This window comes from Liolophura sinensis, chromosome 4 (assembly GCF_032854445.1).
Source record: "Liolophura sinensis isolate JHLJ2023 chromosome 4, CUHK_Ljap_v2, whole genome shotgun sequence".
Lineage (NCBI taxonomy): Eukaryota > Metazoa > Mollusca > Polyplacophora > Chitonida > Chitonidae > Liolophura > Liolophura sinensis.
This window is the reverse complement of record NC_088298.1, coordinates 15,397,192-15,413,405: the sequence shown is the minus strand read 5'-3', so window position 1 is coordinate 15,413,405 and position 16,214 is coordinate 15,397,192. Positions and strand designations below refer to the sequence as shown.

At 41.0% G+C, this 16,214-nt stretch overlaps 1 protein-coding gene across 1 annotated transcript in view; it reads right to left on the bottom strand.

Moving 5' to 3' along the window:
• The window catches only part of LOC135464441 (muscle M-line assembly protein unc-89-like), a 36,195-nt gene that overhangs the window by 5,941 nt on the left and 14,040 nt on the right, over positions 1-16,214 (bottom strand). The window contains exons 3-9 of the mRNA XM_064741866.1: positions 7,951-11,883; positions 6,727-6,958; positions 5,887-5,990; positions 4,646-4,895; positions 3,390-3,841; positions 2,993-3,224; positions 1,939-2,042 (exon numbers count right to left, since the gene is read on the bottom strand). Of these exons, the coding sequence (XP_064597936.1) occupies positions 1,939-2,042; positions 2,993-3,224; positions 3,390-3,841; positions 4,646-4,895; positions 5,887-5,990; positions 6,727-6,958; positions 7,951-11,883 (5,307 nt within the window). The remainder of the gene's footprint in view (positions 1-1,938; positions 2,043-2,992; positions 3,225-3,389; positions 3,842-4,645; positions 4,896-5,886; positions 5,991-6,726; positions 6,959-7,950; positions 11,884-16,214) is intronic.

The following is a 16,214-nucleotide window of genomic DNA, read 5'->3' as shown; positions in this document are numbered from 1 at the left end:
TCAAAGGAGGGTATCACTGACATCACAGAGGGTATCAGTGACATCACAGGAGGGTATCAGTGACATCACAGAGGGTATCAGTGACGTCACAGAGGTATCACTGATGTCACAGGAGGGTGTCACTGACATCACAGAGGGTATCAGTGACATCACAGGAGGGTATCACTGACGTCACAGAGGGTATCAGTGACGTCACTGGAGGGTATCACTGACATCACAGAGGGTATCAGTGACATCACAGGAGGGTATCAGTGACGTAACAGAGGTATCACTGACGTCACAGGAGGGTGTCACTGACATCACAGAGGGTATCACTGACATCACAGGAGGGTATCACTGACATCACAGAGGGTATCAGTGACATCACAGGAGGGTATCAGTGACATCACAGAGGGTATCAGTGATGTCACAGGAGGGTATCAGTAACATCCCAGAGGTATCACTGACATCACAGGAGGGTATCACTGACATCACAGAGGGTATCAGTGACATCACAGGAGGGTATCGGTGACATCACAGGAGGGTATCACTGACATCACAGAGGGTATCAGTGACGTCACAAAAGGGTATCAGTGACGTCACAGAGGGTATCAGTGACGTCAAAGGAGGGTATCAGTGAAGTCCCAGGAGGGTATCAGTGATGTCACATCGGGTATCAGTGACGTCATATCCATATTTTTTTGCGCGAAATAGCTGGTTTTCAAGGTGCATTCAGCGAATGCAGTCATAGATCTGCATGTATATATGCATTTAGAATGATTAAATCCAGCAGTCTGTGTGTGTAAAGTGGTAAAAAGCTGTGGTAAAAAGCTCTGGTAAAAAACTGTGGTAAAAAACTCAGTACTTCAACAACCAGGGGCCAATTCCACAAAGTCCTTTCTTACTCAAGTCAAAAGTAAAAATCTCGTCAAAGTGCTTAGACTTTTGTACTGAAAATTTAAATTTTGACACCTATATCTCATCGTAACATTAGTACATGAGGTGGCCAAAAAAATTTAATTTATAAGGTCCAAAATTAAGCTCTATAATCCAATCTCAACCTTTGACTTTAAGTAATAAGTTAATAAGTAAGAAATGGCTTTGTGGAATCGCCCCCTGAATTAAATGGTATAAATTTTTCACCATGAAGACCATGAACAGCTGTTGAGGTGAGAGACAAGGTCAATATGTTGTCAAGACAATGTTATCAAGACAGTGTTATCAAGAATGCTATCAAGACAATGTTATCAATACAGTGTTATCAAGACAAAGTTATCAAGGCTGTTATCAAGACAATGTCCTATACAGGATGCAGCTTTAGGTCATGAGATTTGCCAGGTATATGTATCTGCTGATGGGTTATTGTTTAATAAATAAATCAATCAACATAATGTTTAACAGATAATGTGAAGGCTATATTAAGCCAGATGGCAGTCTGATGTATGCAAACGTAAAACGAACCATGGGGTCAAACATCGTACTCAACAATTTTTCAGTCATATGACGATAAAGGAGTTCTTAGGGTGTAAGTGATGTGCCTCCTTGTTGCAGGATGGATTTCCAACGCTCTTTTACTTAGTGCTGCTTCACTGAGACGCCTTACCGAAGGCAAGTAAGCCGCCCTGCCCGAGCCATTATACTGATGCGGGTCAACCAGTTGTTGCACTATCCCCTTCATGCTGAACGCCGAGCGAGGAAGTTACAACTTCCTCTTTTAAGGTCTTAGGTGTGACTCAACCCAGGATTGACCCAGGATCTACCGCTCCCCTACCAACAGTGCTATCGGGGGCCAGTCTTTTATGCAGGAAAACATACCATTATTTATCTACCCTAACACCTGGGTGTGTCAGGTGCACTCAAACCTCCCATCTTGCTGATGCTCCACAGGCATTCTATCCAGTTACATGTAATGATGCCAAGATAATGTTCTCTAGACAATTTTCTCAAACCATGACTGACCTCTGACTGTAACCTCTACAGCCAATGTCTGCCCCATCTCTACTGAGATCTCCGCTGGCCCTGTGACCTCTGGGGCAGTCTTCTCTGGTCTCTGAGGTGTAGCTCTGACAAGACAGAATAACAAATATAATTGTAAAACTGTTCCTACAGAAGTGCTTTTAGCAATCAAAGAATGTCAAAGAAAAACACCATGGAACTCTGGACCCACTTTCTCAAAACAACACAAATCAGATTTCTTGTAAACTTTTTTAAATCAAATTTACAGACAGAAAATTTGTCATTGTTAATGGCGATTTGCAATATGATTTTTTTTTTTTTTTTTTTTTGATTGGTGTTTTACGCCGTACTCAAGAATATTTCACTTATACGACAGCGGCCAGCATTATGGTGGGTGGAAACCCACGACCATCCGCAGGTTGCTGACAGACCTTCCCACGTACGGCCGGAGAGGAAGCCAGCATAAGCTGGTCTTGAACTCACAGCGACCGCATTGGTGAGAGGATTTGCAATATGAACATTATAATACCGACATGCAATACGAAAAATGAATGCAGTGAACATCGCCACAGATTTCAATGATAGGCAAACATTATAGGTGAACAACAAGATTTTTTTTTTTTTCGTCTTTAACCTCAGGTACTGCTTTTAATTTTACCCCAACATTTGTGTCTGATCTGAATACATGCAAAACTATGCATATACATATACATGTAGTAATATATAGAGAAAGTAACGGTAGATTACCATTTGACACACCCATAACAGAAGTACAATATAAGCCATGAAAAGTAATCATATGGAATGGAAGGCTGTGATCAGTAGTCATCATACACACAGGCTGCAGCAAATCTAAACCCACAGAGGATGAAGGCTGGCAGAAGGTGGCCAGTTAGAGGTGTGCTTTTGGTGTGATATGGGTGAGCTAGTGGCAAGCCACTGAGGACCACTGTCAAACCTGGTTGGTGGCAGTGGGCTGTTTATGACCTGCTGTGTACAAAAGTTGATTTAAGCACATTAGTTTTTCTACACAATACTCCACAAACGAAAAGCTTACTCTATTTCTTCTTTCTTGTCTTTCTGTTTTGGAAGAACAACATCGACCTTGACATCAAATGTCGTACGACCTTCAGAATTGGAGGCCGTCAGTCGGTATTTTCCAGTGTCTGCTACAACTGTGTTAAGGATCTGCAGTGTGTAGACATCTCCATTTGCAATCATTTTCACATTTTTCCCTTCCTCAATGTTCTTAAATCCTTTCTTCCAGGAAACTTTGGGAGCAGGGAATCCTGAAAATAAATCACATAAATATACATACTTAACAACTTCAGATGTATTGGTTCTGTAGAAATAGTGGTAACTTGTTTAACAAGTTTACACACAAAAGGTAGATGCATGGTCAGTGCCACACAATTCCTCTTGAATTCGAAGACATCTCCACTAAAATAACTCACCTGTAAGTGTTACTTCAATGTTAACTGTCTGACCCACTTCAACGGAAATCTCCGCTGGTCCATTTATGACTTCTGGTGAACTTGGTGCAGGCTCACTGGTGTCCTCTCCAACATCCACCTCAGCAGACACCTCCTGCTGTTTTGCGCCTGGTTCATCTTTTATCAAGACACTAGCAGACACATCTTCCACTTTTTCTGCCATTTCATGTTTAGGAACTTCAGCTGTAGTTTTTACTTCAGCTTCAACTGACACATCCTCTGGAGCTTCTGTGACCTTGGGAGGTTCTTCGACCTTGACATCAGCAGTTATCTCCTTTGGAGCAGGGGTTTCCTCCACGCTGACCTCGGAAGTGACCTCCATGGGTGTTTTTTCTGCATCTTTAAGCTTTTCTGTGACTTCGACCTCAGCAGATATAGTGACTTCATCTGGTTCTTTGTCCTTCAGAGTGACGCTAAAACGCACAGAGATAAGAACAGTTAATTACTTAACTGTTTAAGAACTTTTCAATGAAATGTCTGGAACCATGTGTACATGTATGAATAGAAAAAAAAAAGACCACTGTAAGCTGGAATCAAGTCTGCTACTTCACTGCTGTGGGTGGTTGTGGGCTTTGCCCGGTTTCCTCCCACCATAATGCTGGCCGCCGTCGTATATGTGAAATATTCTTGAGTACCAATCAAATAAATAAATAAATCATTGTTGTGGTCAAAGCAAAATCAGGTGCAATGATAGCGATGCTGCCAGAACCCTGATCAGATTAGTACTGACCTACAATTCATGACGACCCAACTAGTCTAATGTTCATGGAACGGGTGGTGAAAGTTGTTCAAAACATGTAGGAAGACAAACCATGATAATGTTCCCACAATTCATTACCGTTTACTGGGCTTCGTGGTCTAGTGGTAAGTGTGCTAGTGCCGCACAAAGACTAAAGGAACCCATCACCAAATGTGATCACTGCCTCCTTAAGTGCTGGCCTGTCAGCAACCTGCGGATGGTCAAAGGTTTCCCTGCGCTCTGCCCGGTCTCCTTCCACCATCATGCTGGCTGCCACCCTGTTTTACATTGTAAAACACCAATACACGCAGTCATATATGTTTTATACCAGACGTTCCATGTTCTTCACAGGGACAGTACCATCCATTCCATTTCAGAATGGTCTGATATAGTAAGCTTTAAGTTTTAAAAGTGACCTTCACAATGACTACCATATTTCCAGTTGTAATCGAATAAAAATTTTGAAACTATGTCATACCTTGCCTCAACATCTTCACCACCAGTGCTGGTATCTGGGGGAGGGGCCGGCAGCGTCACGGTAACCTTGATGTCACACGATGTCTCTCCTTTTTGATTGACAGCCGTTACTCGGTAACAGCCAGCATCAGCCTCTACTGTGTTAAGAATCTGTAAGATGTACACTTCCCCGTTCACTGTTGTCTTCTTGCGATAGTTTGGTACAACTTGCTGGTCATCTTTGTACCATGACACTCTGGGAGCAGGGTTGCCTACATATAAGTAATAAGAAAATTAGTCAAAGAATCGTGACCGTTTTTCTTTATACATCAAACTCAAATTCCTCTGCAGTACTGCAATTATTCTCATTGTCTAAATTTGCAATATATTGCAGGATTTTTGGTGGAGTAAGAGGAATTACATATGCGACTGTGTGCCTACTGTGCTGTGCGAGCACACTAACCACTAGGCCACGGAGGCCACTGAGACAAAATAAAACAATAAAACAACTCGATAAAACCATTCAAGAGCAATTCCACTCAAAACAAACCAAGTATGTTGGATATACTAAAGATCTGTTCATTAGTAGCGTAGTGGCGCTAAAACACTACACATGTTGTTCAAAATCGTCCTAGATCAGGTGTTGATCAGTGTACATACAATACAAAACAAAAAATTTTCATATAAGAGTAAAAAAAAGGCATATGGGATTGTACCAGTATGAAAATAAACTAGGAATATTTGCTCTGTATACATTATGTACTAAAGCAAGGGTCGTTCCCAACAAAGTCATCATCCATGTTAAAATCTCCATCAACGAATGGTTGTTAGTTCAATTTTTTTTTGTTAATCTGAAGATTACATACACATGTACACGGATTTATATATGACACACGTAGAGCATCACAAAATTATACCACTTGCGCCTAAACATAGAGGGCAGATTCATTCAAATTTATATTCGTATATTCAAAAAAAAAAAACAAATGGGGCCTCCGTGGCTCACATGGTTAACGCGCTAGCGCAGCGTAATGACCCAGGAGTCTCTCACGAATGCGGTGAGTTCAAGTCCAGCTCATGCTGGCTTCCTCTCTGGCCGTACCTTGGAAGGTATGTCAGCAACCTGCAGATGGTTGAAAGCTCTGCCCGCTTTCCACCCACTATAATGCTGGCCGCCGTCGTATACGTGAAATATTTTTGAGTACAGCATAAAACACCAATCAAATAAATAAATAAATCAAAAAATAAATATTACTGACTGACCTTTGACAGTGACCTCTACAGACAATGTCTGCCCCATCTCTACAGATATCTCCGCCGGCCCTGTCACCTCCGGAGCAGTCTTCTCTGGTCTCTGAGATGTAGCTCTGAAAGTGATTATGGGTCATTTCAGACAAAAAGATAACAGCCCCTACGTTTCACTTTAAAAAGAAAAGACGACAAATGACATATCCTGAGTTATTCAGAAGGAAGGGTGGAAACAGACCTAAATGTGTTTGGTAACTTGGTAACTTGGCAACTCGGTAACTTGATAACCTAATAACTTGGTAACTCGGTAACTTGGTAACTCGTGCCTGATTGCTCAAAAGTAATAACATCGTGATGTTTTTGATTTTTCTCGAAGCCTATGATTTTGCATATTTACAACGATGACATCTCAGTTATGCAACATTACACAGTGAAAAAGCTTCATGTGGGGTGCATTTGATCTGGTGTTTTTTCTTTTAAAGAACACTGCTGAATGTAATATAATTTGGGACCGGTAGTTTTCCTAGCTAAAAAAAAAACAAAAAAAAAATACCGGAGGCTGATCTAGGTTTAGTATAAAACATGTATGCCCCCTTTGACCTCCCCACGAGCTTTACGAAGGAAGGTAATTTTTCAACGACAGGGTCTCTCTGGCTCAGCCATTCAAGGTGCACATAGCCCGTCTGTGACCAAAGAGATCACGTGCTGAAATAATCAACAATGAGCAAGATTTTCTTCATCTTCAAACCTGACCGCTATCACAAAAGCAAACTGTTGAGGAGAAAAATTCAGCGTAAAACCCAAACTAAATAAATAAATGACTAAAAATGAAAAAGATTGAAAGCAAAAGCTTACTCTATTTCTTCTTTCTTGTCTTTCTGTTTTGGAAGAACAACATCGACCTTGACATCAAATGTCGTACGACCTTCAGAATTGGAGGCCGTCAGTCGGTATTTTCCAGCGTCTGCTACAACTGTGTTGAGGATCTGCAGTGTGTACACATCTCCATTTGCGATCATTTTCACGTTCTTCCCTTCCTCAATATTCTTGAATCCCTTCTTCCAGGAAACCGTAGGTGCTGGGAAACCTGTTAATTATTTCATCAGTAATGTCAACAACATGACCACTTATTCCAGAAAATCTCACTTAATTTGTCCTTTATTATTTCTATCTTACAGCAACTCCTATCAATAATACTGGTGGGTTTCTTCCCACCGTAATGTTGGCTGCTGTCTTATAAATGAAACATTCTTGAGTACAGCATAAGACACCAATCAAATAAACAAAATAAATAAGTATCTATGATACTTACTAAAATCAAAAACATTTAATATAAAGCTTAGTGTGCTGCTTTCCTCTCCAGGCCATATGTGAGTGAGTGAGTGAGTGCTTGGGGTTTAACGTCATGCTCAACAATTTTTCAGTCATATGACGACAAAGGAGTCCTTAGGCTGCATGTGATGTGCTTCCTTGTTGCAGGACGGATTTCCACCGCTCTTTTATCTAGTGCCGCTTCAATGAGACGACTTACCAAAGGCAAGTAAGCCGCCCCGCTCGAGCCATTACACTGATACAGGTCAACCAGTTGTTGCACTATCCCCTTCATGCTGAACGCCAAGCGAGGAAGTTACAACTTCCTCTTTTACGGTTTTATGTGTGACTCGACCCAGGATTGGCCCTGGATCTACCGTTCTCGAAGCGGACCCTCTACCAACTGTGCTATCGGGGCCGCTAACACGTCATCGAAGTCATCCCACCATAATACCGTCAGTCATTGTATCAATGAAATATTCTTCATTACGGTGTAAAACACCATTCAAACGATTAAATATAAACTATTTCCAATTTCATGTCAGTACTGCTTTTCATCTTAAAGTCACACATTAAATACTACAGTGTATTTAAAGATTGAATAGTAGACTCAATGTACTAAAAAAAAAGTGGTGGTGAGCCACTAAAACTAATTTCCAGTAAAACTTTTTCATTAACAGTTTCTCCACTACATCCATATTTGTATTCGAGTTGAGGGACAATTAGATGACTGACAAAAGAAGAACTCAGCATGTATATGACACTCACCAGTAAGTGTAACTTCAATGTTGATAGTCTGGCCTACTTCAACGGAAATCTCTGCAGGTCCATTTACAACTTCGGGCGGGGTTGTTGTTGGTTGACTTGGCTCCTCTTCAATATCCTTAGCTGTTTCCTCCATGCTGACTTCAGAAGTGACCTTAACCTCTTCCTGTGGCTCACTGATGTCCACCTCAGCTGAAACAGTGACTTCATCTGGCTTCTGGGAAGTCTCAATATCCACAGAAGCGCTTAATTCAAGCTTTGCAGGAGTTTCTTCCACATCAACATCAACTGTAAGCGTCTTAGTGTCCTCTTCAGCCGATTTGCTCTCCGTTTCAATTTCGGCTAGGACGTCCAGTTTTCCAACCTCTTCTTCAGGGGCTTTGGTTGAAGAAACATCAACTTCCGCGGTCATTTTGAGTGGCTCGTCAGTTGTAGACGTTTCCGTGGTGACGGAAATCTCAGCTGTACTCTCCTTGACAGACGTTTCACTAACTACAGATATATCAACAGAAGCCTTCTGCTCCAGTTCACTGGAGAACTGTACAGAATCCACAGAGCTTTGGACATCCACCTTGGATTCTGGCTGGTCTCCAATGGTTGTCTCCACAGTTACCTCCCCTGTCACCTCCATGGCTTTTTCTGCAGTTTCAGACGGTCCAAGCTTCTTTAGCTCTTCTACATCCTGTACCTGCTCATCAACTTGGCTCGTAACGGCATCTTTCGCTGCTTTGTCCTTTGCAGCGGTTTCACTCTCAACTAAAGTTTCTTGATCTTGGCCAAATTCCCTTGCCTCTTTCAGCTCTGCTTCAACTACAGACTCTGCTACCTTTGACTCTGCACCACTGTCTGCAGTAGCTCTGTGTTTTTCACCCTCGGCAATTCCATCCACGTCAGCAGATTCTGTTTTCAATGACACACCCAGATCCTCAGTTACATGGAGTTCTTTTTCGGCTTCTGCTGCAGATGCAAGAGCTTCACTTTTCTGGGTCTGCAAAGCTGAAACTTTTTCAGCCTCCTCAGATTTCAAAATGTCACATTCTACCTTGGCCTCTTCCGCTAAAGTCGAAACATCTTCTGAAGCCATATCGGCAGCATCAACCCTATACTCAGGTTTATCCTTGGTGGCTTTCCCAAGATCAGAAGCCGCTTCAAGTTGTTCAGTTTTCTCAGCAGAAGCAGCATCACCATTTTCAACTACTTCCTCTGTTGACATTTTTTGTTCTTGCAAACCAGCTCTATATTCATCTTGCTCAACCTTAATGCCCTCTGCAATCCCTGGGATATCTTTCTGGGTTGCAAAAGTTTCTTCTGGTTTTGTTTCTGTCTTCATGACTGAAACATCTTCACTCTGGATGGACGTTGAAAGAACTTCGGAAAGTAGTTCTTCTCTTTCGCTCTTAGAAACTGTGAGAGACTCGTCTGCTTGCTGTGTAGAAGACAAACTTTCTTTGCTCAGCTCATCAACACTAACAGTTTCTGCTCCTTTCACTTCATCTGCTAAAACTGCTTGCGATTCAACGCCTTTGGACATAATGACAGATTCCTTCTCCTTCAGACCATTCGAGACATCACCTCTGTCTGTCTGAGTTTCTTTCACATCAACAACTGCCTCTAACAGGGTCTCATCTTCTCCTACAGAGGCTTCAGCAGTTAACTTGGGTCTCACTTTAACGGCTTCTGCAACACCACCTACATCTTTCTCTGCAGTCTTCTGCACTCCCTCTACCTCTGCAATTTTGGACGTAGTCCCTTCATCTGTTTTTAGAACACCCTCTCTCACTTTGGCCTCGCTTTGCTCTAGTACTTCACCCCTCTCGAGATCCTTACTTCTGAGACTTTCGTCTACTTTTGCCTTCTCAGACATTTCCAAATTTGTGGTTTTCTCTTCTGCTTTCCTCCCTTCTAGTTCATCTGCTTCTTTGAGATCTTCACGTTTGGCTTCTAGTTCAGCCTTTTCACCAAATGCCACACCATCCACATGCACAGATTCCTTTCTTTCTTCCACAATAACAGTTGTCTCTTCTCTGCTGGATTCCTTGTAATGCTTCTCTTCAGTTTCAACTTCAGTTGAAATCTTGAAACCGTCTTTCTCAGGAATACTTTTTTCTGTTACTTCAGTGCTTACAGAAATGTCAAGCTCTGTTTCAGGTTTGGTTTTTTTTCCCTCTTCCTCTTTTTTTGTTGTTACGTCTTCTGATTTACTTTCCTTTTGCCACGATTTTCTGGAATCTGCAGTTGATGCCACTTCCTCAGAAATAACTACCTCAGTTTCTATCGAAAATGAGCCCGCCTCTTCTGACTTATAGGAAATTTCCTCAGTGCTAACCTCTCCAGAAATTTTGGTTTGGTCCCTGCTACTTTCCACGACTTCTGCTTTAATGTCACTTGTATCAACATGTAACTCTGACAACTTTCTGTTCTTTTCGTTAAGCCTTTCTTCTTCCTCCTGTACTGCTATTTCTTCAATAGCTACATCAGCTTGAATCTTCAGCCCTTCTTCACCTCTTCTCATGCCCAATCCATCCATATCAACAGAAGCTTCAATGATCATCTCATTGCTTTCCTCCTCCATCGTCACTTCTTCGAAGTTCTGTGTTGAAACACTAGACTCAAATTCAAAAACTTTATGTTTTTCTCTAGACAATTCAATGTCACCTTCTACAGTTGTCTCTTTGCTGTAGAATTCTTCAATCTGAACTTGCTTCCCCTCTGATGTCTCTATAACTCCCCCAGAGGACGTTTCTTCACTGACCACAGTGGTACTCTCGCCAACTTCTTCAACAACACCAGAGAAGATGTCCACTTGCTCTTCTTCCTCGCGCTGCTGTCTGAATTTCTTCATCCGCTCCACCATGGCTGCTTCTTCCTCTTCCCTCTTCTTCTTCCTCAATTCAACCTCTTCTTTCCTTTTAAGCTCTCTTTTTTCAGCCTCTGTCAATTTCTTTTCCTTCTTTTCTTCCACCTCTGACTCTTTTTTAGAAACAAAGGTTTCACTTTCCTCCTTTATAAAAAGCTCTTCGGTTTCTTCATCTCTTTGCTCCCTAAATGTCTTCATCTTTGACATCAGAGACTCTTCCACTAATTTCTTCTCCGCTGAGTTTTCTTCCTTTTTCCCAGTTTGTTTTAACATTTCTTTCGATTCTTTTTCTGATGACTTCTTAATTGACATTTCAGCTGAAGCAGACTCTTCCACTCCGAATTTTTCTTCCCCATGTTTGACCTCACTAATGTTTGAGTCCATAGTTATCTCCCTTGACTGCTCTGTGAAACTGGATTTTGAAACAGTTTCCAGAGTTTCCCCAGAAGAAACAACAAGAGATTCATTGTCACTTTTTTCAGTCTTTTCAAAGCTGCTTTCATCTATAAACAATGCAACCTCTTTTTCTTGTGATGTTATCTCAGACTCCATGGATTCCCCAAATTCATCCGACTGTCCTTGAGTGTCCTCTTGAACAACCAATTCAATCACATCCTCTGCTTCCATTTCATCGCTTGGTCTTTTTCGATTGTCCACGAAAATCGGCTTTGTTTTTAGTGAAGGATCACTGTCAAGTTCTGCAAGCAGTTCCTGACTCTTTCCGAAAACTTGGCTTTCAATAACCATTGACTGTCCTTCAAACACAAACCCACTATCACTTTCAGTTTTGGCAACAGTTTCACTTTCACTTTCACTTTCCATCTGCCATGACCTGTGGTCCAGTGTCATGGATTCACTTTGACTAGATTCAAACTGGACAGTACCCTGGAAACTGGAGGATGACATTTCTTCTGTGTATTCCACTTCAGACCGTTTCCATCTGTCTTTCTTCTCCGTTCGTTTCCTGAAAGATTCTGCATACTCTTCTCGTTCTTCCTGTTTTTTGATGTACACTTCTTCAATTTCCATCTCTGCGACGTCTGTTGTGGGGATTTCATCTCGCTGTTCATGCACGCTACCTGCAACAGGAAATGGCATTACCAGTGGAAGAGAAAATTTATTTATTTATTTATTCGATTGGTATTTTACGCCGTACTCAAGAATATTTCACTTATACGACGGCGGCCAGCATCATGGTGGGAGGAAACCAGGCAGAGCCCAGGGGAAACCCATGACCATCTACAGGTTGCTGACAGACCTTCCCACTTGTGGCCGTGGAAGAGAAAAAATACTGTGTTCCCTCTATACTTTTTATTCAGCTTATTGCTGAGGTTTGCCAAAGCAGAAACACTTGTATTTTATAGTCAACTTACACAAAAGTATGATCCCACCAACTCTATCCCAAATTTGCCATTAAGTAACAACCACTTTATCTTGTACTTTACCAGAAAGCTGACAGTAAAAAAAAAATCCAAAAATCGAATGAAAATAAAACCAATCATTCACAGTTATATTTTTATTGTTTTTTTTAGGATTTCCTCTTTTTCAAGGCTTTCCGATCATGTAAATATGTTCAACACGAAAAACTTTACATCTTCTACAAACTAGATAATTTTCAAGTTTAAGTTCCTATGCACTCCCTCCCCCCCCCCAACCCCATAAAACAGCAATTAATAAAGCTGGTGTAATAAAGCTTTCTGGTTATCTTGGCTTTCCCATCAATTGATAGTTCACATCAGATCATTTTTCAAATTTATTTTTATTTTTATACCATCCACAAATTCATTTTGCCTGTAAAACAAAAATTTAACTTGCTATGGCCTTGGTAATGAGAGAAGAATGTAGAAAACAACAAAATTCTTATATTTACATATGCAATTTTATTCCTTACAGACACAGATTCAAGATATTCCCAAAATTTCTGCCCATATTTCTACATTAAACCTGAATTTTCCCTGGAATATCAGAGAGTGTTTAATGGCCGCAAAGTGAGCTGAGGTGTTAAATCCTACACATGTAGTTATATCATGTCCACTTAAATAACTGGGCAGTGTTAGAATGATCAAAGGAAGACTTTTCATTTATAGCCTTGGTATGGAGAAATACTTAATGCTTCTGTCCACTGCTTAATGTAAAAGAAAGCTAAAACATGAAGTAAGGTTCATCATACAGACAACTGAAAACTATGCCTAACAATACCTTCATTTTTTTTTTTTTTCAAATTTTAGTTAAGAGTGTTGAAAGGCATTTAAATATTTGAATGTTTTGGTGGGCTTTATGAGCCATACTGACGGTATCTAGGAATTCTGACGTCACATCACAATGTTTCTCTGATGTTCACCAGAAAGAAGGAATTTTGGGGAATCTTTTTATCAGTAATCTTCTACTCAAGGGCAGAAAGAGTTACTCCAACATTCAGTGTCCATGATTAGAGTTTGTCAAACTTTCTGTTATATCTGAGTTTCTAACTCTGACAGTATGGTCGATAAAGCCCACCTTAGAATCCAACTGTTTTAATGCCTTTAACTCTCTTCACAAAAATCTAAAAAAAATAAATGAAATTTATATATTTATGCCTAGATTTAAGTGGTCTATTTAGTGATGCCTACTTTGATTTTTAGAGGTCTTTTTCTTTTAACCATCCTGTGACTGGAAACAATATACGACACAAACAACACCGGGCCCTTAGTCTCCCACGTAACAAAGTTTTCCAAGTATTCTACTAGCAGGTACATGTTGGCAAATTTTTGATGACATAACAAAAAAGACATAATTTGTGGGAAGTGTTAAGAAAACAGACTTCCACAACTTGTGAATGTGATCCCTTAATTATTGGGCCAAGGCAAATGCTATGTGCTCTTGAAAGATCCAAGACACAAAATCTACTGCGTTACAACTAATTTGCTGTCTGTGATATCATTTATTTAGGCATTTACATGAACAGTTAGAATAAAACGCAAACTGATGTGTATTTTCAAGAGGCCGAACTTCACTGGTTACGTTTAACCATTTCCCGAGGCCTCCGTGGCTCAGTTGGTTAGTGCGCTAGCACAGCATAATGACCCAGAAGTCTCTCACCAATGCAGTCGCTGTGAGTTCAAGTCCAGCTCATGCTGGCTTCCTCTCCAGCCTTACATGGGAAGGTCTGCCATCAACCTGCAGACGGTCGTGGGGATCTCCCCAGCTTTGCTCGTTTTCCACCCACCATAATGCTGGCCGCCATCGAATAAGTGAAATATTCTTGAGTACGGCGTAAAACACCTATCAAATAAAAATAAATAAACAAAATGTAACCATTTCCCAACTTCACTCCATAAAGAACGACCCATACCACTTAATACATTTTCCTTCTCCACATTTCTGGGTTGAAGGATTGTGCTTTTTCAATCGTTCACATAGATGATGTTTGGTTTCCCCAATACAAACTCAAGAACAGTCTGTATCCCATGTGGCTGCTGTTGTCCAATGAAAAGCGGAGTATTTTGTCTGATGTGGAATAAGACACCCCACCTGGTCACATTATACTGGTGGCACTGGGTCAACCAGTTTGGGTTTCCTTTCTCTAACCTCTCAGTGCTGAACGCTAAGCAAGGCAGCAGCAAGTACAAATGTACCATCAAACCGGGGTTTGATCCCAGGTCTCCAGAACCTGTTCTTGTCCAATCAAACTACAGATGCATCATATTAACACAGGTTACAAAACAGATGTGTAAAGTCATCCATGTATAAGGTCCGCCTCACATAACACACGCAGACAACGACTGGTGAATATTAATGTTGTTCTTAATATTTGTACCTTTATTGCCTATGAAAAAAATAAAAATGCTTAATCTACCTCATACTTTAAAGTTTTATCTGTCTTTTTCTATGTTAAAATAGTTTACTGTAAAAAGTAATGCATGTACATTTGTTTCAAATTAACCCACACACTGATTTTGTTAACACATACTTATGTACCTATGGGAATAGCATATGACACCTGTACAAGCAGTACATCTTGATCCGGCCTGATACAACATGCCCCTGGCACATGCTCAGACTGATTGCTAAATATTACTGGCATCTTCCACCTCGTTGCTGCACGGGAGCATACACAAAGCCATCTGGTGGTGGGAGTCTGCGTCAAGGGCGTGTAACCTTAGAAGGTTGGGGCATGCTTTATACAGGGATTTTGACGTCAAGTCTGCACTGCGATAAACACAATGAGGGCAACGCATCTCAGATGTAGAGGAGCTGAAAAGGCTCACAGGCTTAATACCGCTGATCAAGGTTACAGTAATAAAGAAACCAGCAAGCTTGCCAATTTGTGGGCTTTCCCATCAAAATGTATGTGCTAAAAACGAAAAAGGTTTTATTCATTTGGCTAGGGAACATGTATTGATAGTGTTGAATTAGATCAAAACGTTGGATATAGGCACAGTTGCAGGAATTCTAAGGGTGTATGTAATGTGCCTCCTTGTTGCAGGACGGATTTCCATCACTCTTTTATCTACTGCTGCTTCAATGAGAAGACTTACCGAAGGCAGTAAGCTGACCCACCTGAGCCATTATACTGCTACGGGTCAACCAGTCATTGCACAATCCCCTTCATGTCGAACGCCAAGCGAAGAAGTTACAACTTCCTCTTTTAAAGTCTTAGGCGTGACTCGACCCAGGATTGATCCTGGATCTGGAGCTCCTGAAGCGGACACCCTACCAACTGTGCTATCCGGGCCGGTCCGAGACATGTACTTTATTACTGACAACCTACATGTATATATGAGCAACGTGCATGCTTTGACACTCCTTTAACATAACTTGCATCTCTTAAACATGATTGAAAACTGTTGACTACTAATCTTGGCATGATTCCGTCCTAGTTTCGCACTTTATATACCTTACTTCTATTCTTTCTTACTTCTTCGGTGGTTTGTGTTAAAGGCCATTTTGGCGGTTACTGAACCAGAAAGTTCTTTTTGATTGATGGCTGGTATACGAATGTTTGTTTCGCATAGAATTACCAGTAGTTTCCACACCATAAGCTTCAATCCCTATGCAGTTGGGCCAGTTACATTTGTATTTTTGCATTTGTACATTTAGTTAGCAAAACTACATGCTGTATGTCATGTTTGGTTTATTTGTGTGACAGCCACCCAGTTGAGATTCTCTTCCTTGAATCATCCGGAACAAATTAGGCCCAATCCCAGCCTCCGACAGTAACATTCAAGATAGTCCTATCACAATGGTGTCCTTATTACAGGTTGGTCTCAAAAGCCATCATCATAGTGCTGCATCACTAAAACACCATGCTGAAGACACCATACAAACATGACACACTTGTGCAACTATATAATGAATGAAACAGGGCTGACTGGTATTTGGAACATATCAGCTTACACACACTGCTTGTACTTGCATCAAGAAAGTAAAC